The 27,819-nt window shown below is 37.0% G+C and overlaps 1 protein-coding gene and 1 non-coding gene across 3 annotated transcripts; both read left to right on the top strand.

The window, feature by feature from the left end:
- VNN1 (vanin 1) lies at positions 1 to 26,038 on the top strand. 2 transcript variants are annotated; one of them, XM_032843492.1, is made up of 8 exons: positions 1 to 48; positions 8,994 to 9,243; positions 10,543 to 10,673; positions 18,480 to 18,672; positions 19,426 to 19,717; positions 20,171 to 20,529; positions 24,699 to 24,869; positions 25,854 to 26,038. In XM_032843492.1, exons 2-8 carry the CDS (start codon positions 9,031 to 9,033, stop codon positions 26,031 to 26,033), a joined length of 1,539 nt encoding a protein of 512 aa, XP_032699383.1. In that variant the 5' UTR covers positions 1 to 48; positions 8,994 to 9,030; the 3' UTR covers positions 26,034 to 26,038. The 2 variants fall into 2 exon arrangements, with proteins under 2 accessions (XP_032699383.1, XP_032699384.1); XM_032843493.1 differs by lacking the exon at positions 1 to 48 and adding an exon at positions 6,029 to 6,049.
- LOC116858670 lies at positions 14,200 to 14,305 on the top strand. The gene has a single exon (XR_004380981.1). It is a non-coding gene; the product is annotated as a U6 spliceosomal RNA (small nuclear RNA).
- Positions 26,039 to 27,819: the final 1,781 nt, after the last annotated feature.

The raw sequence follows: 27,819 nt of genomic DNA, 5'->3' as shown, positions 1-27,819 counted from the left end.
TTCCACAGCTTCAAGATCTTGGGAGAACTGACATACGGCCGGCAGAAGGTAAGATTTCTTACCATGTCGGCCTCCCCAAATCTGTCTGTGAGGTCCGGTGGAGTGAGAATAATGACAATCTTTTACTCTTTCTCTCAAATTAAATTAGCAGGAGAAAATATTTGTGGAACTAGTTCCTTTGGCTTAGCGACTCTCAGAAAAAAATTTGGTAGAGCACTGTTTGCTAAGTGATCCATTTCCTTCCAGAGATGGTCTTTGTTTTCCTTTATCTGTGTCTTTTGTGTTTTTTGTCACAAAAGGGGATTAAATCCATAAAGCGTAGCGTTCATGGTTCACATCAGACAGTGTCTGTGTGGACATACTTCATACTTTACTGTGGGTCCCCAGTGTAAAAACTAGATGAGGTTTTTCTTTTTATCGTGTTCTCTGTCCTAAGAGCTTGGCTTTGTGACCAGTGAGAACATTTCCTCTGGTCTTGGCCATCTGGAAGGTGCATTTACTGGGGTGCACTTTGGTGGCAAGTTGAAAAGACTGGGGATTGGAGACACCCATTTACAAGCAGCCTTCTCTTTGCCCAGTTGTGCCAGCTCTCAGGGGAGTTTGTCATAAGAGGTCCTAGACTATAAGGGCCTTGGTTGTCTCAAACCTCATTGCTTGTGAGTGCTAGAAAAATCCCATTCCATTAGCACCTGCCTCCTGTCACAGATTGGTGAGTCTGTGACTGGAAGCTTCTTACCTTTGTGGGAGACTGGAGACAACCTAATAATACCACGTCATTCTTCCCACCTGTCCCTGAAGGTCTTTGCTTCCTTAGACTATCTTGGAAGTAGACTGTTAGATCATGGGGACTTCATCAACTATGCCCTCTCTAGGGACATCTCTTGTATCTTTGGTCAAACCATAAAAAGGCTTATTGGTTTGAGTGGCTGTGAATTGACATTAATAACAAAATCCTATTCATCATGGCCAGAGGATGGATCCTTGAAATTGGCTAAATTAAGGAGTGCCTGGGTGGCTCAGTCGGTTAAGTGTCTGCCTTCGGCTCAAGTCATGATCCTGGTGTCTTAGGATGGAGTCCTGCATCAGGTTTCTTGCTCAGCCGGGAGCCTGCCTGCTTCTTTCTCTGCCTGCCACTCCCCCTGCTTGTGCTCTCTCTCTCTCTGACAAATAAAATCTTAAAAAAAAATTAAAAATTGGCTAATTGTCTTATTAGTATAAGGCTATCCTTGACAAGATAAAAGAACAGACCCAGACTTAAGAAGTTAATATCTACATCCATTGTAGATTTCCCTTCCTCAAATCTGACCCCATTTATCGGTTTTAACTTCTCTTTCCCTACAAGATTTTTTGTACAGTACTCTGGCTTAATCTCAAGTTCAAAGTATACAAACTACTCTTATAAATGCTGGAGGCCACTAAGTGAATTTAGCATAAGAACCTGAGACGGCCAGTAAGGTTTGCTTTGCTGTAATCAGGCTCTGCCAACCTTAGGCATTTCTATGCAATGACCTCGGCAGATGTAGCTTAGAACTGTGCACAACTCCCCCAACCTGCCCCCAATTCACAGAGAATTCATGTCCCTTGAACAGCAGCAGATCTTTTAAATTATAAAGCCCTTTTTCCTCCACTTTCAAAAGATCCCTACCGAATTTAGAGGAATTAGAAAGGTTGATGGCTATTCACAAGCTCACTCAAAGAGAACTTGACTGGCAGCTAAGGGAAGTTTCTTTCAGCTTCTGATTATGCTATGGGTATGAGGCAAGTCAGAAGGGCCCCGGAACAGAGCCCCCCTTCACAGAGGAAGCTGATGACCAGAATTTCTCCTAAGCCCTCCTGCAATTAATCAGTGGAAGGCTTATCTAAGGGCCTAAGATCAGAAAAGTACAAGGTTAAATTATGTACTTAGAAAAAAAGCTTTTATTAAAACACTTTATACAGAGTTTATCAAGGCATAAAGCTCTTGATTCCTGTTTTAGTTAAAAATCTCCCTGGTTTATATACATATATAAAGTTTAGTTAGAAAGGCAGATCCATCCCTTGATATTCAGGCTGCAATCCATGATCTTTGGGGGAATTAAAGGCAACTGTCTTTGTCTTACAAATCCCTACAAAACAAAACTAGAAATAAACTCTAAAAATAAGTCAAAGCCCACCTATTTTTACCAATCTCAAAACCTTGCCTATTCCTCTCTAGATGCTTTATAGCTATCACAAAAGATCGAATATTGGAACAGAACTGTCCTGTACCGAAGAAAAGAAACAGTTTTTTTAAATAGCAATTATCTCAAATTTCTTTAAAACAAACAAAACAACTTGCATTCTTTCTCTGTCTCTTAGAGTTATAATTTCAACATGTCTTTGAAATGAAAACACAGTCCACAATTGTTTGAGACTGAAGCAAAAAGGCAGGGAAGGGAAGAGGGCTTTTTAAAAAATACAGATTGCTAAGGGGGCAACTGGATGGCTCAGTCGCTTCAGACTCCTGATCTCACCCCAGGTATGGATCTCAGGGTCATGAGTTCGCGCTCAGTGATGAGCTTTATGCTGCATGTGGAGCTTACTTAAAGAATAAAAATACAAATTGCTAAAAGGGCTCTTATACCCAGGCTCTAGCATCTCTAAGTGGATAATATGTCCCAAAAAGTCCACCTTGGAGAAAACTTGGGTACTTTGTGCCTTTGTGGTAAAAATTTTCTACCCCCTTTTCTAGGACCGAAGAGCCATTCTTTGAAATATAAGCTTCAAAAAAAAGTTTCTCACCGGAAGGAAAAAAAAAGAGAGCGAGAAAAGGTATATAAAAATCAGGCCTATAACGTTCTCTCCACAAAACAAAAACTATAGGATCCTTGTTTACATCTGTAAGTATGTCCATATTGTTAAATAAGAGAAATCCATCAAAGTAAATGTTAAAGATTAAATTGGCTTTATAATCAGTTCATGAATGGGGCAGCATCCCATCCAACAATTAGAAAGTAACTCCAAAGTGCTACAGAAAGGAACTGCTTTTAGAGGTAGAGATGGAGCGGAAAAAGATAGTTATTAGCAAAGAATCCATGTTGTAGGCAATTTGCCCTCCTAAGGGAAATGGAAGGGGTCTGTCAATAAACTTCTCGTGTTGACCAGGAAATGCCATGTTGCCTGGTTAAAGGTTACATTCCTGGGGAGTTGAAACTGCAGTTTGTTTAGGTATTAAGTTTTGGTTTACTGACTTGGAGCCTTAAAACGAAGTGATGTCATATTGGACCTGTGGTTTTCTTTTTAACAATAGATACCTTGTAAGTGTGAGATTTACCTACATGTGGATGGTAGTACTAAAATTAGTTCATAAAAGAGCCCTGTTTAGTCAGTTTCAAGGCAAGTGCTTATTTTCAAGAACACATGATTTCGGAGAATATTCGTTGTTAAAGCTAATTTAAGGTTGTCAGCGTAGTTAAAATAGACATGTCTCTAAAATTACAACATTAAAACTAAAACTTTTATTCTGTCTCAGTTCACTTAGAGTCAAACAGGCTGCTACTATCTCTGTTTTTAAAAAATGATTGACTTGGAGGGATAACTGACTTTGATATCTCAGAGTTTTTATGGGTAATCTAAGCATAATTGTTAAGAACAAGTAAATTAGATATAAATTTTAAAAGGTTTTTTAGGTAAACTTTTAAAATAGTTTCCCTCATCTTTTTGGCAACTTGAAACCTTGAAGTTTTGCTAAGTGGTGAGTTAGGTTGAATTCATTGAGTATCTCGGTCATTTCTAGATAGACAATAAGCATTAAATACTGAACATAGGTTTATCTACTTGTGGTTTCCTTATTACTTTAGCAAAACTAAAGATTTAAGTCTCCTAGTAAACATGTTCTGTTCTTTATTAAACTTTTGTACTATGAAGAAACATATGTTTCTAGAAATTATGAAATATATCCATAAACTTGCCAATCTAAAAAATGCTGGAGAAACAGACAACTTACAGTTGTTTACTACTACTTCACTAGAAATTAAAATTTCTAAGGATTAAGAGTTGTGATTAACATATGACTAAAGCTGCTAAAAATTATAAGGGAAATAACTCTGTATGATGCATGTTTCTGGTAGGAAAAAGTATGAGGAATGGCAATACATTTTTGTTGAGGGAAAAAATAAGTTTTCCTAAAGTGAGACTAGTGATTTAAAAAGGGAAAACTTAAAATCTGAGGTCCTTTGAAAAATAATTTTATATATAGCTAAGGTTAGAATAAGTATATTTAAGAGTGAGTTTTAATATCAAAAGAACACTGATGGAAAATTAGAATTTGTTTTTTCTCTCTGTTAAAAGAAATACTTTCTTAGATGATTGGTTTGGTTTTTATGAGAAATTACAAACAAAATTTTCTTTACCTTTTATGTAATCTGCCTAGAAAACGATTTTATGTTTTGTTTTTTATCAAATCTTTGATCATTCAAGAAGACAGTCTTCTTAATATTAAAGTAGCTAAGACTTGTTTACAACTATGAAAACTTCTGTATTTGCCTCTCATTGTCACTTTGGTTAAATCATTTAATAGTTTTATAATCTGTGATCCTTCTTTTCTTTTAAGATTTTATTTATTTATTTGACAGGGAGAAAGAGATCTTAAGTAGGCAGAGCAGGAGGCGGGGTGGGGGTGGGGGAAGCAGGCTTCCCGCTGAGCAGAGAGCCTGATAGGGGGCTCGATCCCAAGCTCCCGAGGTCATGACCTGAGGCAAAAGCAGAGGCTTAACCCACTGAAGCACCCAGGCGCCCCATGTGATCCTTCTTTAATGCTTGAAACTTTTGATATTTTTTGACATATTTCCCATAATCAAAATTTTTTAATGGTCTTATATTTAAGTAATTTCTACAGCCAACATGGGACTTGAACTCATGACCACAAAGTCAAGAGTCACGTATTCTTCCAACTGAGCCAGCCAGGCGCCTCCCAAAATCAAATTCTAAAATAAAGTCTTTTGCCTACAATCTAACTGGAATGTTCCAGAGGGCCCTTGGAACATTTTAGTGATTTTTTTTCTCATTGTTAAAGAGAGAAATTAGGCTTGTTTGGTATGTTAAATTACATGGGAAGTGTTGTCAAACAAATAATACTAAACTGTCTTATATTTGTGTAGATATATGCTATTAAAGTAACTATTCTGGAAATTATATGAAACTTCTAGAAATTTGATATGTCTTGGTATGTTGTTATCTTAAAATGTTACATGTCACAAAAATAACCAAATTTTCTTGTCAATTACATTGTAATGAATATTAATCAGATTTTTAATCATGGGTATTTTTAAAGTCCTTTGTCATTTGTAGACAGTTACACTTTTACTCAGATGCTTTTACAAAAGCTTCCTGCAACTGTGTTTCATCCTCAATGAGAGAGGAAGAACCTTGAGTATAGGTTCCTGATAACCTTAAGATCATAAGACTAAATTTGTTAAGAATTTCTGGAACTAGTAGAAAAACCAGATTCAAGCAGAAAAAAAATTAATAACATGAGACTAAATGAACTGAGGACAAGTATAATTTTTAAAAAGATTTATTTATTTATTTATTTATTTGAGAGAGAGAGGGAGAGAGAGTGGAGTAGGGGAGGAGCAGAGGGAGAAGCAGGCTCCCCACTGAGTAAGGAGCCCAATGTGGGGCCCCATCCCAGGACCCCAAGGTCATGACCTGAGCCCAAGGCGGATGCTTAACTGACTGAGGCACCCTAGGATGATTATAATTTTTATGATTTTTTTGTTTGAAACATTGTTGATCTTTTAAAGTTTTATTTTTCCAGATTTAAGAAAACATCCTCTTAAGCTAATTATGACCTGCAGTAATTTGATAAAATAAGAACTTTCCAACAAATTAAAATACTTACCTTTTTCTTTCTGTCTTATCCCTCCAGAATTTTCAGTGAATATTCTTATATTTTCATGGCAATATTTTCATTTACATAAATTCAACAATAATCTGTTCTCCTTGTATCAACACATAATTGGAAACATTGATTATATTACTGAGGCTTTGATTGGCATGTCTTAGTTGAGGGAAACCTGCAAAAACTGAGGTATGACCAGACAGCTTTAAGGAAATAATGTTGATTATATGGAGCCAATAAGGCCCTTTGAAAAAACAGCCCAATACCTTGCTTATGGGCTTGCTAGCAACCTTTTAGGTAAAGGACGTCACTTCTTGGCAGGTGCAGGAACCTGGGGCTATTTTGCAGATCTCAACAGAGAGGAATTAACCTGAATCTAAAGATATTATAGGCAAAGTCTGATGGCAAGTATTTGGCTTGGCTTCTGACCTTGAGAGGCTGTTAAAAGTTCAATGTAGAGATTCCCTGTAAAAAGTTCCAGCAAAGCAGATTTAAAAGAGTATATATGATCAGTTGCTATTCTTGCTGAACTTACATATATAATCAGGCCAACATTGGTTTCCCCCCCACCTCGGTTTACTTTATAAACAAACTAGTCTTAATTTCCTATCTTTGGTAGAATGATAGTGATTATAAAGAGGAAAATTATGTTTTTGTAACACACCTTTATGGATATTGGATTCTAAAACAGTTCTTTATAAACAAAACTAGATCCTAATTTTTTCTAGGTGCCTTCAGTGTCCGGCCACAATTCCTAGTTAACATCTCCAATTTTTTCCCATAATTTTGACGGGAATCATTTCATAAATAAAACTTCCCCTTTTCTTGAAGCCCTGCAACTTAATACAAACAACTTTATATAAACTTGAGTGAAATCATAACAGCTCATTTATAGACTATCTTCATGCCTGTTGTTCTATGGGAGCAGAAGGGTCACCAGAGACACTTGATGTACAAACTGAAAGTCTTCCAGATTACCATTGCCTGCCCTCACCCTGTTTGAAGATGCATTTAGCCTGACATCTAGAAATCTCCACTGGCTACTCAGAACTCAGAAACCAGTTTTATAATTTATCTAATCTTAACCATTGCTTTTCTTCTGCTTTCATAAAAATGCCTCTTACTTATTACATGATTAATGAAATCATAGGTTTAACTTTGAAAATACATAAGCATCACAGCCTTCTGACTTGAGTTTTATTAAACTAACCTATTGTCAGAACTAAAAGACCATTCAGTGATATAAAACAGTTTGCCAGCTCAACTTCCTTTGGAAGTTTCAGAGTAGGGGATCATAGGGACCAAGAGCAGGCCACCCCAAAATGTGACACTTTAGCATATTGATTATTTTAAATGAAAGTTACTTAAGAAACAACCTATGCAAAAAGAATATTCTGACACCCATCTGCCAATTTTGTCTCCCTAAAACATGAAAAAAATCTCCCTATGCAAGGTAGCCTGTCCATACTGAGAGGTAAAGAGATCCTTATCCCCAGAGACAGAAAATTTAGAGCCAAAAAGGCCATATAAACAACCCCTGTTACTTTTACTAATTTACTACCCCAGCCCAAACTGTTTAGAATTCCTTACTAAATGAAGCTCCTCAAGTTAAGTTTTCTTTGACTTGTCGATTCCTCACAGATCTATTGTCTGTTTGTCTAAAAAGTATGAAAACTGCCTGCTTTGGTTATTTCTTTAGGTCTCAATTTCATTTGGGGGCCTCCAGGCACATTTCATAAATATTATTTTTTATCCTATAGATACGTCTTATGTCAATTTAATCCCTAGACCAGCTGAAAGGTCCTGAAGGGTAGAAAGAAATTGTTTCTTCCCCACAGAGACAATTTCCCCAAGCTCTCTCCTCTGTAAGAGCAGAAAGGCTACATTTCAGGAGCTTGGCACGTGGTAGGTGGCTTAGCAAAGCTGATGCAGTGACAGTACTGATCAGGGGTCACAGCTCAGGTACCACAGTAGGGGCTGTTGGTCCCTAACCAGTTACAGTTTCAGCCAATAGTGTTCTACTCCAAGAACTAGTTATTCATCTGAAGACCTTCTCTTGATGTAATATATGCTACATAGGCCACAAATGATAGATTGACTAGGTGGTAACACATGAGGACAGGGGAAGGGTTATTTAGTCCAGTGATTAAATTTCTGTCATGTCTTGAGCCTGAGCCTCTGGGCTGTGACCTCCACTAGTGCTTCTCAAGTTCTCTCCCGCTTGAGATAGGAAGGCTAGAAGGGCTACAGTTTCAGTTTGAAACTTCCCTTTCCCCAGGTTAATTAGGCTCTGGTAAATAGTTTCCCTGGAGGGCAGCCTTTTGTTAAGGAAAACAAAATGCTCCATTGGGCATATTTTCCCCCTCCCCCTCTAGAAAGCTTGAAGCAGAGGATTTGTCTCCACTCTTCTCCCAGGGGATCTGTGGGGTTCTTAGAGGTAAAGCTCACAAAAGTGTGATGGCCTCTCTGATACTGGGACCTCCCTAAGTTTTTTACTTTTAAGCTTGTCCACACAGAGTGTCTGGCAATTAGTCAATGGCAGTTAATGTGATCATACCAGTTCTGGCCCCAACCATCTATATCTTAGAATGTGACCTCATTTGGAAACAAGATTGTTTCAGATAGAAGTTAAGATGAGGTCATTCTGGAATAAGGTGGCCACTAAACCATATGACCCATGTCCTTTTAAGAAGGGGAAATCGGGATTCAGACATGCATACAGTTAAAGTGCCATGTGCAGACACAGGGAAAAGACAGCCATTTATGCAGAGAGAGAGAGAGAGAGGTCTTGAACAGATCTTTCCCTTGCCGTCCTCTGGGAGAACCAACTCCACAGACACTTTGATCTGAAACTTCTTGCCTCTAGAACCATGAGATAATAAATTTTTGTTGTTCAGACTGCCCAGTTTTGGGCACTTTGTGATGACAACCCTAGAAAACTAAAACATACCTATCCTTGTTAGATCCTCACAGATCCTTGCAGTAAGAGTCCTTTGTTATGTAAGATTTGTTTACATCTGTGTCTACGATGCAATACCGTAAGGCTTGCTTAGAATAGATTTTGTAATGTATTTATAAAGTACTAGTCCAGGAAATCACATGATTAATTGTGTTTTCTCTCTATACATGTCAGGACTTGCTCTGCTTATCAGCGGTCATCAGACTTCAGCATGATCACCTCTCAGTTGCTGGCTTATGTGGCAGTTTCAGTTCTCTGTGTCTTCAGAGTCAGCTCCCGGGATACGTTTATTGCAGCTGTTTATGAACACGCAGTGATATTACCTAATGCCACCCTGATACCAGTGTCCCATGAAGTGGCATTAGCATTAATGAACCAAAATCTGGATCTTTTGGAGGCAGCAGTCACTTCAGCAGCAAACCAGGTACCATCTCTCAGGTGTGCTGGATTCCACCAGGAGAAGGAGTAGGGTCTTAGGAGGCAGGATCTCTATCAGGTTTGGTTATACTTTTGGAAGACATATGTGTCAGGGTAGCCAACAACTTTGTTGTACAATCAGACTCCTAGCTCCTTCTCAAAGTTACTATAGCTGGGGCTCCCTAATAATGAGACCAAGTTAAGAAAAGAATGGCTTCATCATCATGAAGGAAGCAGCAGACCGTTGAGGAAATTGCTGTACATTCAATGACTTTGCTGCTCTATTTTGCTACACATGGAGAGTGGAGGACAAATGAGTCAAGACCGGATGCTGTGCTCAGAGTATCAGCAGCCTTGATATACTTTTGTGGTCCTAAGCTTGTGCAGGTTTTTGGATTAATTCATAACATCAAAATAAAGTTAAGTTGCAAATTACTTAACAAGATGTATTATGTACTTCATACTTCATTCTAATTATAGATTAACTATATATTAATGCATATAAGCCCTGAGTTGAATGAAGGGTTAAGTATAAGTGTGTAGTTTGAATGGATATGATTGAAACAAGGTATTTGTAGATCAGGTGTAGAGGAGGACTTTGTGAAGTGGGATGAGTCATGAATCCATACATATCACTGATATCTACCAATACATATTCTTAGACAATACAAACATTTTAAAGATTAATAAGAATTCTGAGGTTCTTTTTTATCCTTAGTAGGACTATTTTCTTAAAGGCTGCAGCTTTCAGGGTGACTCTCCCATCTGAAGGTGCCCAGGTGCGTCTGGGGTGTACCTCTGGGCTTGGCACCTTTAAGGGGAGTCAGTGTCTGAGTGCCCTCCTTCTGAGAAGCCAGAGTCACTTTTGCAGGGTACAGAGCAGGGAAGGCTGGAGTGGAGCAGGAAGTGGAACAGAGACTTTGAGTATAAATCGATCCCATGACACCCGGGCACAAAATCTACCCAAAGTCCAGGAAGGGGGCCAATTTTAAGAAGAGTCGGGTTTATGCTTAACAACGGCAGTGGATAGCAACCCTGTGAATAACCTGGAAAACTCTTGATGTTTATGAAAGAATGGAAACGTTATATAGAAATGGTGATGTGGGATTAAACAATGCAATTGTGCAAAGAAAATAAATTTTAAAAATATAGAAAACAAAAGATTAAGATTGAAAGGAAAAGAAAAAAAAAAAAAGGCCTGGATGGCAGTTGCTCATCCACCCAGTTCCTCAGGTCCCCTTACAGACCCTATCTTGGATTGTTTGCTTCTCTGAGAAATATTTTAATTAAGCTACATTTTTAACAGGGTGCAGATATTATTGTGACTCCAGAAGATGGTATATATGGCTGGAACTTTAACAGGGAAACTATCTACCCATACCTGGAGGATATCCCAGACCCTGAAGTCAACTGGATCCCCTGTATTAATCCCAGAAGGTATTAATCCCAAACAGGTAGTGGACAATCCAATCATGAACATGCACTTACTTTACTTGGGAGGACTTTTTAGTAGATCACCGCTTAAGATCCACTATCAACTCTAAGTTCAAGATAGTTTTATTTTTCCTCTTCTGTGGATACATTTATTAGGGAAGTGATAAGAATTGTGAAATCACAGAAATCAGTGCCGCAAGCTAACACAGAAATCATCAAATTCAATGTGAATATATTTCCATTGAGGGAAGGAATCTGGAGAGACAATAGCATAACTTGCTTAGGGTTACAGGGGTAGTTGGTTAGCGGGAGAACCAGAATCAGACTCTAGTCTTCTGACTTCTTACCAGTGAAGAGAAAATTGTTGCCCCACATGGGCCTGTAATTTGAAAACTGAGTGAGAAAAATGGCAAAATATTCATTTTTAGAATTAAGAATTTTCCTTTAACATTAATAAAATGGCTAAATGAACTTAATGTATATGAAATCCCAAGAGCTTAAGGTGATTGTAAATGTAGCAGAAACGGGTAAGTGGTTTAAGTCAGGTCCAGAGTAAAGAAATACAATCTGCGATGAAAGTAGCACTATTATTTTTAATGTAGATAAAGCAATACCTTATATATCTCAGAGAATCATCTCAGCTATCTCACTTCTTTCTAAAGCCACTATTGCTAACATCATAGGAACTCCTTTTTTGGAACTGCTCCCCAAACGACACAAATTAACTAATATAACTGCTTATAGAGACACCTTGATTTTGACAAGTTCAGTATTATTTATCTTAATCATCTACTTTCTTCATATTTCATTGTATCATAATTTTTTATTTGACCAGCTCTCATGCCGGGTTTTCAGTTTCTGAAGGGCAAGCACTCTTTGTGCTCTTCCGTCATGTGTTGACTTCGCTTGTATCTGAAAGACCTTTTCCTAGAACCAAATTTCCAAGGGCCTCCTGAAAATCCCCACCAGGCTATTCCATGCAATCCATTTCAAGGAGTCTGATTGCCCTGCCTATTTTCTATCAGCTAATTGCCTCTCCATCCCTTGCTTTCATTCATTTATTTAACATTTGAGTGTGTGTGTGTGTGTGTGTGTGTGTGTGTGTGTGTAGGCTGAGGAAATTAAGGCCATCCCACCTCAAGTTTAGCTGATGTGGGAACAGAGGCAGAAGAAAATCATTAAAATTCCTTACCTACTGACAAGCCCTTGAAACAGACTGAGTGGCTCTCCCCTGGGGACTCAACTGCCCTTACCTTGAGGTTTCGCTAAGGACAATCCTAGCCTGACCGACCCCCTACCCTGACAGGTCTGACCAGGACCCTGTAAGTCTACTTTAACAATTCCTGTAGGAAACTTTATCTCTAAACCTCCAAGATAGTGTCGAGAATCGTTCCTAAGCATATGGCCCACTGATATACATCTAAAGGGTCTCACGAGAAGATTTTTATTACTGGTAATAAATAACTTTCTCCCAATAATAGCTAGCCCCTCAAGGTCCTGGAGACCTTGCTTCCTTAGAGACTTACATCATCCCTAATCCCCTTTGTCCTCACCCACTGCCAAGTCCACACCTACTCTGCCTTTAAAAACTGACTGTAATCTGGTTCGGGGTCCAAGTCCCTACTCCGCTGTGCTGGGTATACTTGGGCCCAAGCTTAAGCTTGTCAAATAAACCCTCGTGTGATTGCATCGGTGCTTGGCTCCTTGGTGGTCTCTTGGACGTGAAAACTCGGGCATAACGTGTGTGTGTGATTGTGTGTGAGTGTGTGTGTACATATTATGTATAGGTACTATTCTGTACAGTAGGGTGGACAAAATAGATTAAATGATGATATTAAAATTATATAAATATAAATATAAAATTATAGATTAAAAGATGATATGTAGTAAAGGTAAATGCTATGGAGAAAAACAAGCAGGATAGGTGAATATGGCCGCCAGCGTGGGGCCTTAATTTTTGGTCATCAGTTGTCTTCATGGTGACATCTAAGCAAAGACTTGGAAGAAAAGAGGGAGCAGGTCATATAGGTTCTAACAAAGGTTTTTGTAATCTTTCCTGGATATAACAAACAGTCTGAAAAATGTAGTTTAGATGTATATATATTTGAATATATATATATATGTATGTATACATATATATATATAATCTTTCAGGATTAAGAGAGACAGGAGGGAAGTATGTAATCAGATTGTTTTAGAAATACCATTACCAAATATATACTTCATGTACAATATATTCTGCCAGTTGTGGCGATCTGAAAAGACTTGGGCTAAATATGTTTCAAGGTTTGATGTGTTGTGTTTACATCTGTCTTTCAGACATTAATTGAAGCAAATGAGAGAGAGGAACTTATCATAGTCATTCTTTATATGTAATGCATTAGAATAATTCTTTGTAGTTTCTCATCCTTCTTGGTCTTTTCAAGGATATGTTTTTGTAGATAATTGCTATGGTTTTGCTTATATTAATTGTACCAATTAGTAGATTTGATACTCAAAGCTTTTACTACTATTGCCAGCAGATGGCACTAAATTTCCATACATTCAACAGTTACTTTACCCTTCTCAGCTATTCTTCAATAACCTATCTGCTATTAACCATTTATTACTTAAAGGTTGTGCCAATCGAGGATAAATATGGCTATAATGTTACATGTAGTGGGTTTCAGTTTTGAGGATTGCATTTTAATTGCTTAAGGGACAACTACAGTCAACATGATAAAGAATAAAGAAATCAGAGGCACCTGGATGGCTCAGATTTCTTAAGCATCTGCCTTTGGCGCAGGTCATGATCTTGGGGTCAGGTCCTGTGGTTGAGCCTCAGATTTGTCTCCCTGCCCATCAGGGAGTCTGCTTATCCCTCTCTCAGCCTATTCCCCCTGCTCATGTGTGTTCTCTCTCTCCATCTTTCTCTGTCTCTCAAATGAATAAATAAAATCTTAAAAAATGGAATTTAAGAAATCAATTAACAAGTGTTCCAGTATTTCCATTTTCTCATACTGTCTGGCACTGCCCTAGCCCAATTCTTGTTGCCTTTAATCTGAGCTAATGCAACAACTTCCTAATGATTTCCTACATTTAGTCTCTTAATCATTCTAGTACATTCTATACCCTAATGGCCTATCATCTTAAAGAAAATTCAGATCATGTTACTTCTGTTCTCAAAATCTTTTTGTCTCTTAAATTTGAAAGACGTTTTTTAAACTTCTTGTGACTAGTTCTATCTTTTATGACCCCAGATGCATCTTTTAAAATTCCCTTTTTGTTTTTCTAACCTACCAATGCCTCCGCATTGACTAGTTCCCTGAACAAGATTTCCCTTTTCTTAATATCCAAGGGTATTTTTTCCTAATTTTTTTTATTGTGGTGAAATACATAATATAAAGTTTACCATCTTAACCATTTTTAAATGTATAGTCAGTGGTATTAAGTATATTTGTATTGCTAATTCAGCCGTCACCATCACTCACTTCCAGGAAACTATCTGGCAAAACTCAAACTCTATGCGCATTAAACAATAACTCTACCTGTGCTAATTTTGGCAGCACATAATACTAAAATTGGAGCAATACAGATGATTAGCATGTCTCTTGCACAATGATGACATGCAAATTCCTGAAGCATTCCATATTCCTAGAAATGAAAAGAGGAGACATTACAAGTGATACCACAGAAATACAAAAAATCATAAGAGATTACTTTGGATAATTATATGACAACAAATTGGACAATTTAAAATAAATCCATGGACTTCTAGACATAGGCAACCTACCAAGACCAAATCATGAAGAAATAGAAAATCTGAACATAACCATACTATCTCAAAAAGATATCCGCACCCCAATGGAGTATTATGTCTCCATCAGAAAGGATGAATACCCAACTTTTATATCAACATGGATGGGATTGGAAGGGATTATGCTGAGTCAAATAAGTCAAGCAGAGAGAGTCAAGTATCATATGGTTTCACTTACTTGTGGAGCATAAGAAATAACAGAGAGGACATTGGAAGATGGAAAGGTGAAGTGACTTGGGGGAAATCAGAGGGTGAGACAAACCATGAGAGACTGTGGACTCTGAGAAACAAACTGAGGGTTTTGGGGGGTGGTGGGGAGAATAGGTGAACCTGGTGGTGGGTATTATGGAGGACACATATTGCATGGAGCACTGAGTGTGGTGCATAAACAATGAATTTTGGAACACTAAAAGAAATTAAATAAAATGGAAAAAAGGAGAAAAAGAAATAAATAAAATCTTTTTAAAAGGGGGAAAAAAGATATCTGCACCCCTATGTTTATTGCAGCATTACTTAAAATAGCCAAGACATGGAAATAACCTGCATGACCATCAACAGATGAATGGATAAAAAAAGTGATATATACATATATTCAATGGAACATTTTTCAGCCATGAGAAAGAAAGAAATACTGACATTTGCAACAACATAGGTGACACTGAGAACATTAAACTAAGTGAAATAATCCAGGCAGAGAAAGACAAAAACTGTATGATCTCACTTATATGTAGAATCTAAAAATGCTGAGCTTACAGAAACAGAGAGAATAGTAGTTGCCAGGGGCTGGTAGTGGGGGAAATGAGGCACAGTTGGGCAAAGGGTATAAACTTCTACTTATAAGAGGAATAAATTATAGAGATCTAATGTATAGTATGATGACTTAACAGTATTGTATTGTTTACTTTAAAGTTGCAATGGGAGTACATTTTAAATGTTCTCACAATAAGAACAATAAAATGGTACTTATACTAATTAAAAATGTGCTAACCTAATTGTGGTAAACATTTATTAAAATATACATGTATCCAATCATCACATTTTACATTTTGAACTCACACAGTGTTACAGTTTTATATTTCAGTAAAGCTGGGGAAAGAACACAATAACTCCCAATTTCCACATCTCTGCAGCCCCAGGCAGCCATCATATTACCTTGTATATCTATGAATTTGACGATTATAACTACTCTGGTTACCTTATAAGTGGAATTGTATGGTTTTTTTTTTTTTTTTTTTACCTTTTTGTAATTGATTTATTTCACTTAGCATAATATCTTCAAAGCTCATTCATGTTGTGTCATGTTGTGGCATGGGTCAGCATTTCCTTCCTTTTTAAGTTGAATAATATTCTACTGTGTATACATGCCACATTTTGCTATCTTTCATCCATTGATGGAAACCTGAGATGCTTCCACATTTTAGCTATTGTGAATAAAGCTGCTGTGAACATGAGTGTACAAACATATCTTCAAGACACTGCTTTAAGTTTTTTTGAAATCTACCCAGAAGTGTAACTGCTGAATTATGTAATGGTTCTATTTTTAATTTTTTGAGGAACTACCAAACTGGTTTCCTGGCTGTTCTTTTCCTGACCACATCATTTTTATATTTCCATCAACAGTGCCTTTGTGTTCCGGTTTCTCCACATCCTCAACACTTGCTATTTTCTATTTTCTTGTTTGTTTTTTTTTAATAGACATTCTAATGGGTATGAGGTGATATTTCATTGTGGTTTTGATTTACATTTCCCTAGTGATTAGTAAGGTTGAACATCTTTTCATATGCTTATCAGCCCTTTGTGTGGCTATCTTTTTGGAGAAAAGTCTATTCAAGTCTTTTGCCCATTTTTAAATCAGGTTGTTTTTATTGTTGAATTTTAAGAGTTCTCTTGTATTTTGAATTATTAATATATAATGTCTTTCCCCAAATCTTGTAATCTTTTTTCTTAATTTAAAGTCTGTTTTATCAGATATTAGCATAGAGTGTCTTAATTTCTCCCTCATATTTGAACAGTATTGCTGGATACCATAGTCTTAGTTGACAGGTCTTTTTTCTTTCAGTGCTTCAAATATATTGGCCTCCTGCTTTCTGGTCTCTAGTGTCTGATTTAAAACTGCTGATAATCTTATTGGGGAATCACTTACCTCTCGTGGCTTTCAACATTTTTATTTTGTCTTTGGCTTTTGACAGTTTGATAGCAATGTGTCTTGGTATGGGTGTCTTTGAGTTCATATTTTTTGGAGATCATTGAACTTCTTGAATCTTTATATATTCGTGTCTTCAAATTTGGAAAAATTTTGGACACGATTTCTTCATATAGTCTCTCTGACCCTTTATTTCACTCTTTTTGGACTCCTCTAATCTGTATATTAGTCCACTTGATGATGTCTTACAGGCCCCTTAGGCCTTGTTCACTTCAATCTTTTTCTTGTTCCTTTCTTTTGACTTGATCACTTCAAATGGCTTAACTATAAATTTATTGATTCTTTCAGCTCAAATCCATCTTTGAATCCCACTAGTAAATTTTTCATTTTAATCATTTTTAATTTTCAGCTCAGAATTTCTTTTTGGTTTCTCTTAGGTTTTTCCACCTCCTTATTGATATTTCCATTTTGTTCATATATTATCTTCTTGACTTTTTCCACATTTGCCTTTAGTTCTTTGAGCATCTTTAGGATAGTTGTTTTAGTCTTTAGTCTAGTCTTTAGTCCAGGTTTGTCATCTGGTCTTTCTCTAGGATGGTTTCTGTAGGTTTATTCTTTTTTTTTTTTTCTTTTTTTTCCCCCCTTAGAGTGGGCTATCCTTTCCTGTTTATTTGTATATCTTATGATATTTTTGTTGATAAGTTCATATTTGAATCTGAAAATGTGATCACTCTGAAAATCAAATTCTTCCCCCAGGGTTTACTGCCTTTTGCTTGCTTGTTTGTTTTGATTCCTGTATACTGTTTCTGTGCTAGGCATAAGCTTGATGTGTAAACTTAAGATCTTTGGAGGCATTGTCTTAGCCTGTGTCTCCCTGAGAACATGTGATGACCTTTAAATTCTCCTATATATACGATTGCTTTTTTATGTCCTAGTCCTTAAATGTCTGAGTTCAGAAAAAGAGAGAAAAGGAAAAATTAAGGAAGAGGGAGAGAAACACCTCTGGCTCTTTAAATCCTCTAGAAATTACTTCATCCAGTAGGGGAAGGACTTGCAACTATATAGTGGTGGTGGTGGTGTAGTGTAACAATGGTTGCCTGCCTCCGTGTTTGCCCCTCCATGATCAGAAGCAGTTATCAGTGATGAGAGCACAGATCTCTGATATTCAGAGAACAGATATTTGGAGCCCAACCTGGTTTTGTAAGCTGCCTGCATGGTGCTCCAACCTGGCTGTCTGCATAGGCCTTGGTGTGGGGTAAAGCATGGGTAGCCACTGCTGAGATAAGAGCTAAAATTGACTGAAATTGACTGTGTTTTGCCTTCCCAGCTTTCCCTTGGAACTTACAAGCCTTGAAATAGACTCCCAGATTTCAAAATAGTTATCCATCAGGTTCTGCCAGTACAAATACTGTCTGGGTGGAGGGATGTATTTCTGGTGCTTCCTACTCTGGCATCTTCCCAGAATTCTAATTCCAACCTGTTACTCTTTCATTCGAAATAATTTTTCTTTAATTCCTCTTTTTTGCCAGGGTTAGTGAACAGAAGATGTGTATCATTGCCCCCAAATATCTGAGATGTGCCACACATCATAAGATAAACACATAGTGAATACATTATTAAGTGATGTTAAATGCTATGATGAAAAAAATAGATGGCTTAGAATCTTATCCTAGAGTAGTTTTCCTACAGCCAAATTCCCACAAGCATGTACTTCCTCTGAAATCTATTCTTGTTTTAATCCTTCCCTTCTATGATGTTATTTAGAATTATTTTTGTGTATATCACATAATAGGTTCAGGCAATATAATTCTGAATTTTATTAAAAGATAAGCTTCATTTTTGCTTTCCTTTTCTAATGAACACGTATCAGGTTTGGCTACACCCCAGTGCAAGAAAGACTCAGCTGTCTGGCCAAGGACAACTCTATCTACCTTGTGGCAAATATTGGAGACAAGAAGCCATGCAATGCCAGTGACTCTCAGTGTCCCCCCGATGGTCATTACCAATACAATACTGATGTGGTCTTTGATTCCCAAGGAAAACTGGTGGCACGCTACCATAAGGTAAAATTATTTTGCCAACAGTTCAGTTACTGAATATTTAACAAAATAAAGTGGACAAGAAGGAAAAATCATTAGTGTTGATAATAAGCATACTTTAGAAGCAGAATAGAGACAATGCATAGAAAGTAATGATTAGGTATGGTAAGCTCCTAAAAGAGGATCAAGGGGTTTTCTGTGCATTTACAAACAGGAATGTGTCTGTGGAAGTGTATGAGAATCAGCAGGAGGTACCTGTATAGAAATACAATGTTGCCTTTTAGACATTGTCCTTTTGAAGACATTCCCTGGCAAATGGGTCAAGCCAAGAAGGAGAAACTACCTACCAGACACTTGATTTTGAAGAGAAAGGAGCAAAGAAAGTTGTTTGTCCACAGAAAATAGTTAAGTGTTCTTGGCAAATAGAAGTTATCTATTTCACTTCTATGTCTTGTAATATTCAAGAGGGTCTTAAAGCTTTGCGCAGCGGCAGTATCATAGCCAAGGAGGTTTATTCGAGACGTGATTACTGCTAATCAAGAGGGTCTTAATAAATAGGGATTCCCATCGACATATCTATAAAATGTGGAGGTTGAGCCAAAGGCTCTTATCAGCCATAATAATCTCTGATTCTCTTATACTTTTTCCCTGTGAAGACAGTGCTCATGGATTAAATTGGCACTAAGAGATGTTGGCTTGCACTTTTTCAGACACAGTAACACACAGGCCAGCTTCTGAAAGGAGACTTTTACTCCCTTCATCTTCTCTTTATTACAGCACAACCTTTTCATGAATGAAAATCAATTCAATGTACCCAAGAAGCCTGAGGTTGTGACTTTTGACACTGTCTTTGGAAGATTTGGCATTTTCACGTGCTTTGATATACTCTTCTATGATCCTGCTGTTACTCTGGTGAAAGATTTCCATGTGGATACCATAGTCTTCCCAACAGCATGGATGAATGTTTTGCCACATTTGTCGGCTATTCAGTTCCACTCAGCTTGGGCAATGGGCATGAGGGTCAACTTCCTTGCATCCAATATACATCACCCCTCAAACAGAATGACAGGTAATGTGTAAACTCTAAGATTTACAAACTTTAAGTAATCAAAAAAGTAAAAGAAAAAGTAATTTTTTTCTAGCTAACATGTACTCTTTAATATTTAATGTTTTCCAACTCTTAATTTTTGCATATCTAGCTGGTGACATACTGTAGAATCTATCTTAGTCTAAATTGTTTTGTAGATTTATTTAGTTTTATTCAACTTACATGCACATTTCTTCTTTTTCTCTCTAAAGTTCACCACTTCCTACATGGAAATTTCTCTTATTGGCTTTTTGGTACCATACTCTGTTGGATTTCCTCTCACTTATTGTCCTTCTCAGTATGTTTTACTGAAATTAATGACATATATAGCTTAGAGAAAGAGTAAATGGTAACAATAAAATAAAACAAACAATAACAACTATGCAGTCCTTTTTTCACTTCTATTTCAAATGTCATTTCCAACATCACTTTCAGGAAGTGGCATCTACGCACCTGATTCTCCACGAGTATTTCATTATGATATGAAGACAAAGAAGGGAAAACTCCTCCTCTCAAAACTGGATTCTTACCCACACCGCCCTGTAGTGAATTGGACTTCTTATGCCAGTAGTATAAAAGGGTTTTCAACAGGAAATCAGGAATTTAAAGGTACTGCCTTTTTTGATGAATTCACATTCTTGGAGCTCACAAGAGTCACAGGAAATTACACAGTTTGTCAGAAAAAACTCTGCTGTCATCTAAGCTACAAGATGTCTGAGAAGAGAACAGATGAAGTTTATGCCCTAGGGGCATTTGATGGACTACATATTGTCGAAGGGTCATATTATTTGCAGGTAATGATCGTTTTGGTGGCAGGGGAGTTAACCAGATAAAATACAGGACACCTAGTTGAATTTTAATTTCACATAAACAATGGATTATTTTTATTATAAGTATGTCTCACTTTTGAGGATACCTATACACTAAAAATTTTGTTTTGACATTCAAATTTAGTTGGGCATCGTGAATTTTTGTTTGCTAAAACTTGAAATCCTAGATGTCAGTCCATTTTAAACTGGCTGGAAAAAAGGCAGAAAATTTATTTACAGTACCTGTATTTAAAATGATAATCAAATTACAGATGATTTTATTTTATTTTATTTTTTTAATTGTATAATTGTGTAATTTTAATTGCATAATTTTTGCAAACTCTTACAGATGATTTTAATGGATGATTAGCCTCTGGTATTTCCTGCCTGAAGAAATTTATCCATTTTCTTTATATGTTCACTAAAACTTCGCTTGTTTCGTTAACTAAGTATGTCTTGGAAACGTATAGGGTTGACCTCTGGGATATGTGTAGAATAGTTTATTACTGCAAAGCTTTGGGTATTTCACAGCCCCCAACACTAGAGGAGGAACTATTTATAGCCTGGTGAGGTGTCACTCCTAAGAACAAACAACTTTCATCTTCCTCTCATTCTACTTGCCTCTTCCTGATCTATCTCCCAACTGATTTCAGGGCTTCCTGTTGACAATTTCAGCTCAATCCAATCTATTTCCTATACTCTAATTATAAAAATTACTAAAAGCCATTTCTGATTATTTCATTCTCTTGCTTAAAATTCCTTGCAGGTTTCTAGTTGGTTTCTAGTTTCAAATTTCTTAACAAGACATACTCAAATTCTTGAAATGTGCCTTTTCCTAATCTCTGTTCTCTTCTGTCATTTCTACTCACATGTGCCCTGGGGTTCTCTCTTACTGAGACATTTCCTCATCCCCAGTGTGTGGGCAACTGCAGACCCTCTGGATGTGTTGTTTCCTTTATCTATGATGGCCCCACCTACTCACCATTCACAGTGCTTTTCAGGTGTTGTCTTCACCAAGAAGGCTGGCCTAACACTTTCTTTAGCACGGCTCCCACCTCCCCACTGGGGCTAAGTGCTTCAGACATCCTATGCTCAGTTTTATCAAGGGCGAAATTTTGCACATGTTGTCTGAGACTGAACCTTTGAGTGCTAGAACTGTGCCCACTGTGCAGTATTCTGTTCGCTGCTGCATGATGAGACTTTACCAATGCTTGCTGATTTGGTAAATGATGCACTTATTGACTGCCTACTATGTAGTAGATACATATTCAGTGCTAATGATACAAAGATGAATAAGTAAAGGCCCTCCTCTTGAAGCATTTAGTAGTGGGGAAAGACATAATGAACAAATGATGTCAGGATAGGTTGGCATGGAGAGAACGTAGAATGCACATTTTGTTGTAGGAATACTAAGAAGCAGTACCTATCCTAATTTGGGGATTCAGGGAACTTTCTGGAGATATGATGTATGAGCTTATGCTATTATCCAGATGAAAAGAGCAAGAGGAAATTCTAGGTGGAGTGGAGTATGAGCAAGGGTGTGGATGCTCAAGAAGTAGGGTATGCAGGTCAGTGTTACTAAGGTGTATTGTGAGAAGCAAGAATTGATGGAAGATGAGCCCAGAGGCAGGCTCACATCTGACAGCTTCTTACCTGTTATTCCTAAAGTTTGGACTTTACTTTCTGGGTAATAGTCTTCTACTGGAAAGTGTTCAGCAAGGGCATGATGTGATCAAATATGTCATTGAATAGATCACTATGGCAGCACTGTGGATGATGAAACTAGGGCAAAAAGACAAGTTAGATTATTAAAATAGTCCTAGATAGTCTCTACCAAGAGTAATGTTAATAGAAGAGCAGGGTATGGAGTCAAGCAAGAAATAGAAAACTTGACTTGTAGCCAATTTGGTACAGAACAGGAAAGCATGGGCACCTGGATGGCTTAGTCTGTTAAGCTTCGGCCTCTGGCTCAGGTCATGATCCTGGAGTCCCGGGGTCGAGTCCCATGTTAGGCTCCCTGCTCCCTGTTTCTCCCTCTGCCCTTCACCTTTTTGTGCTCTTTCTCATGCTCCCTGTCCCCCAAATAAATAAATAAAATATTAAAAAATAGAACAGGAAAGCAGAATGAGGGGACTAGGTTTCTGGCAAAAGCAGCTAGCTGGGTGAATGTAATTCTCTGACAGGTCAGGATGCTAGAGGGGGAGCAGATTGGGTGGCAGTGGGGAGATGCTCAGTTCACTTTGGATGTTCTGGTTTTGAGGTATTTATGGGACATTCAGCTGGAGCCACAGTACTTGATATCACCAGCAGAGTCTGGGGCAGCACCCCAGATCAAACATGTTAATGTCTGCTGGAAAACATGGGACTCTTCATCCTAAATAACTTAAAAAAATAATAACTTTATGTTGGTTCAAGTTAGGTCTCAATGTCAAATGTGCTACAAGTCCTTTATTTAATTTAGAGAAGCTTGGTCTTAGAATTGAGGATGAGGGAGTTTGGTGTTGTATTATATTCATAATCTCCCAAAGTCTGTGATGATATTTAATGCTAGAAAAATCTCTATAACACCAAAATCTATTTCTTAACTAATGAGAGAAGAGAAAGAAAAGGAGATAAGAGTACAACTCTGCATCTTGCCACAGAGATTTTCCAAGTGTTCTAGAGTAAATTTTAAGGACGTGGGGAAAGGTGCTTGTAGCATTTTCTAGAGTAGAAGATGGTAAAAGATTGGGTAGAGATTTATAGCAGATGTTATAGAAGAGTGGGAGAAGGAGCAGTCTACATATTTTAAAGAATCATTGGGTAACCAATGAATAAAGAAGGAATAAACTAAATGAAAGAAGTTCATTCCCTTTACCCAATATACTTTGAAAACTTTCCTCTTCAGATTGCTTTCTATACCCTTTGCCTCTCTGTTTCCTCCCACCAAGGTCAGTCATCCAAATCACTGGCCTATCAGTCTTCTAGAATGTAAAGCTATTTCCCAACAGGGTAAGAAACTAGGGATAACAATTCTACTAAAAAACAAAGATTAAGTTCTGGGGCACAACACAATAGGGTGGGAACATAGATTCTGGAGTCAGAAGTTCTGGATAATGGCTACCCGGCCTTGAGCCAGCCTTTAGCCTCTCTAAACCTCTGGTTCGTCATAACATATAGATTATTTTCATTCACCAAATATTTATGTAATGCTTTCTGTGTTCAAGCACTTGACAGAGACTGAAGATATTAAGATGGAGGAAGACAGATATAGTCACTGTCTTCATAGAACTTAACACTAGTGGGTAAACAGGATTGAGCAGAAACCTAAGAAAATCACTAGTTAATTTTAGTTGGTGACCAATGCCATAAAAGGAAACTACTATGGACAATTAAAGCATATAACTGGAGGATGCAACCTAGTCCTAAGAGGGGAATTAGGATAATTAATAATAATAATAATAAAATTCTTTATAGTTTTGGGGATGTTTGATTTCATAAATATAAAGAGTTTAGCACTGTGCCTAGCACCTAGAAAGTCCTCGGTAAATGTTAATTTTTATTATTATTATTGTTAATAAAAGTAACATAAGATAATTATTAGACCTATACCATCAGGTTTTATTTACATAAACACTGGCTTCATTGCAAGCAGCTCCTGATTCAACTCCTTTATTTCTTTAGTCCTTCTCATAGTCTCAATGTCCTATCCCTTCCTACTACCTGGATTGGTCCTATCACTTCTTTCTTCATTTTTATCAAAATAATGCATGAACATAACTAAGAAGACAAATAGCAATGAAGGCTTGTAAAACACTTGTGCCTTCCATAATCCACCCAGTTCCTCTTTCTGAAGGCAAACCTTTTTGCATCTTTTAACTGTTTCTTCTGAAATTTACTCATCTGACACCATCTACCTGGAGCTAATGCAAAGGTCTGTTTGTTTCTTTAAGCGATTTAATCTGTTTGGCTGAATTGGAGAAAACACTAAGGACTGAAGTCCTTTATTTTTATGACTAGTTGAATTAGCTGTGTATCAATGAACTAGATTAATCTAATTAAAAAACATTTTATCAAACAAAGGGGAAAAGGCATTACATAGGCATTATTTCTAGGTCGGGAGGGTATATTAATTGGCTTTCTTAGGACTTACTGGTTTGCATTTACTTTCCTAGATTTGTACTCTGCTGAAGTGTAAAACAGCAGACTTAAACAGTTGTGGCAGTGCAGTTGAAACTGCTTCTACCTGGTTTGAAATGTTTTCCCTCAGTGGCACTTTTGGAACCCAGTATGTCTTCCCTGAGGTGTTGCTAAGTGAAAATCAGCTTGCTCCTGGAGAATTTCAGGTAAGAAACTTTGCTTAATATTGATAATTCATTTCATGTAAGAGGAAGTGCTTTTTGAGTACAAAACCTACAAATACCAAATATAAATATTTACAAATATCTTACAACTCTCCATTTGGAAAGAATAATATTGTTCTTGGGGAATCATTAAGGACACTGATCAGGTTGAATTTCTTATCTGGAAATCTGTAGTATAATGATTAGTGTATCCTAGAGAATACATAAATATATTATTGTGGAGACTATTGGGAGGAGACTGGGCTGTTTTGGGTCTGTTGAGTAGGAATAAGACTCTTGAGAGGGTTTCAGGACTGGGCCCACCAGAGGAAACCCCTTCACATCATGGGCAGTGATAGCCTAGCAAAGTTAAAGGGAATTCCTCTCACTGTGTGGGTAAAGACCCAGTGGCCAAAATAGGCAAGAAAGCGAACACTTTTTTTTTTTAAAGTCCAGAAGTACTTCTTACTGCATAAACTCTGCCCAATCATATTCTTTCCCTGATTTACCTGTGGGTTTTGCTTTTATTCTGCCTTCCTTGTAGGAATAGCTACTGTGGGAGTACTAGGGACAAAGAACAGGTTGGGAGGCTGCGGTGAGTAAGTGACAGGGATGACAGAGGTTCCGTTCAAAACCCCTCAATCACTCCCTTCTGTCCACTTGGAGGAGCCTATTATGTCTGAGAGGACTAGATTTCTCTATGATACTCCCAAACCCATTGCTTTATGCTAACTGATTCATGGAATACATCCTCAAATAAGTAAATGATAAGATATTGATGATAGCCATTTCAATAATAAATGCATCAGTGCCAATTCTATTTCTGCAATTTTTCTTATACTCTGTACCATTTCAAAATTTCTTTTAGAAGAGAAGTTAGCCATTATTTTTTTATTTCTTCATCCAGTTGTGCTGATTTTTAGAAGTTGTTGTGTGGTTGTATAACTTAACGGGGAGACCCAGCCAACTTGTCTGTGTTTTAATTAGGTGTCAAGTGATGGACGCTTATTCAGTGTGAAACCGCCATCTGGACCTCTCTTGACCGTGACTCTGTTTGGGAGAGTGTACGAGAAGGACCAGATATTAAACGCTTCATCAGACCTCCAGGCACAAACACTAGGAATAATGCTCTTAGTCATAATACCAATTGTGTGCTCATTAAGTTAGTAGAATATTTCTCTTTTATTTTGTGTAATTAAAAAAATGATGGCTGAGAAAAGGATGAAGATCATAACAATGGTCATGGTCTCTTGTACAAGTAAATACAAATACATATACATATATAGTTCACGGATTTTACACACACACACACACACACACACACACACACACACACCACCCCCAGATAATAGAAGCCAGATAAATAGTGACATCATTTTGAAAGGTTAAAATCTATAAAATGAGGGTAACAGTTTTACTCACAATTTTAGTTTTTTTTTTTTTTTTTAAATTAAATAATTGAATGCATTTAAAGTCCTTAGACAAGTTTCTGGATCATGGAAAGTACTGGATATGTGCTAGCTATTCACAACTGTATAATTATCACAGTAAAACCATGTGTGATATTTTTATTGCTAAAATTACATCACCTCTGATTGTCTAAATTTTTAAACATCTTCCACAGACTTAGCGACCCTCCATATTTCAATTAGAAAATCAATGAACTCAACATCAGCTAATTGGTTTAGGTTTGATACCTAGCAATGACATATTCTGGAAGGCAGCTGGACATACAACTCTAACAACCTGTTAGAGGGCCTTCACTTTTTTGAATGTTTTTCCGTGCCTCTTTAGTGTTTTACCTATCTTGTTAGCCTGTAAGCATATCAATAGGGTGGTTCTTTTTTTTTTTTTTTTTTTTTGATAGGGTGGTTCTAAAGCAAACATTTTACCAAATCAGTACTGTGATAAGTTTTTGCATGGCCTTAGGTTTTTATGTTTCTAAATGGTTGAAAAACAAAGAAGAATCAAAAGAATAATATTGTGTGATATGTGAAAATGATCTGAAATTCAAATTTCAGTCTCCATACCTAAAAGTTTTATTGAGCACAGCCATGTTTATTTAAGTGCTGCTTATGGTTGTTTTTATGCTATGGTGGCGAAGTTGGGTAGTTGGGACACAGACCCTATGGCCAGAAAAGCTGCCATTGCCTTGTTCTTTACCGAAAAAGTTTGTTGACTCCTGCCCTGAAGTATAAAATAACAATGGATAATAGTATTGAAAACCTTTAAAACAACTCAGGGGGCAAATTGTCTTTAAGTGTCTTTCTTGTAATTCTTTCACAAAAGGAAAAATAAAATATCTTTACTTGTTTTGTATGGTATACCATCACACACACACACACACACACACACACACACACACACGAGACTACCCTGATTAACTTACAACCAAATGTGCTAAGTAAACTAATACCTTGAATAAGTAAGCTAATTTTTATGAACATTATTATTTATTCACTAAAGGATACACACTGCAAAGTTTTTTGGTTTTTTGGTTTTTGGGGTTTTTTTTTTGCATTTGGTATGTTCTAAAATTCCTGAGAGGAAGCATGTTAGTTTTTATTTTCAAATTTTTCCTGGAAATCAATTAAGAACTACTCATCTGAACATAGTATCTAATATTTTCCCTGTGACAAACTTACTAGCTTGTCTTAGCATGATTTTTTTTAAAGTTAAACATTACACATAGTGAGTTTACCTTTTAAAAATATTTACTATGTCCATACCCAGCTCTGATTACTAGATTTCTTTAAGATATATGTTTTTATGATAGCTTTGATATGCTTCCTAACTGTGATTTTTATTTCCTCTGCATAAAACATTTGTGATGCTCTTTTAATACAAACAACCCAATTCCAAAAAAGATCAATGCTCAAATATGTTTTCCTTAATCTCTTTGTACCTCAATGAATTTGAGTGGTCTAAAGAGCAATTTTTGATACTCCTTCAT

This window comes from Lontra canadensis, unplaced genomic scaffold (assembly GCF_010015895.1).
Source record: "Lontra canadensis isolate GAN:19392208 unplaced genomic scaffold, GSC_riverotter_1.0 scaffold141, whole genome shotgun sequence".
NCBI lineage: Eukaryota > Metazoa > Chordata > Mammalia > Carnivora > Mustelidae > Lontra > Lontra canadensis.
This window is presented reverse-complemented; position numbering and strand designations above follow the sequence as displayed.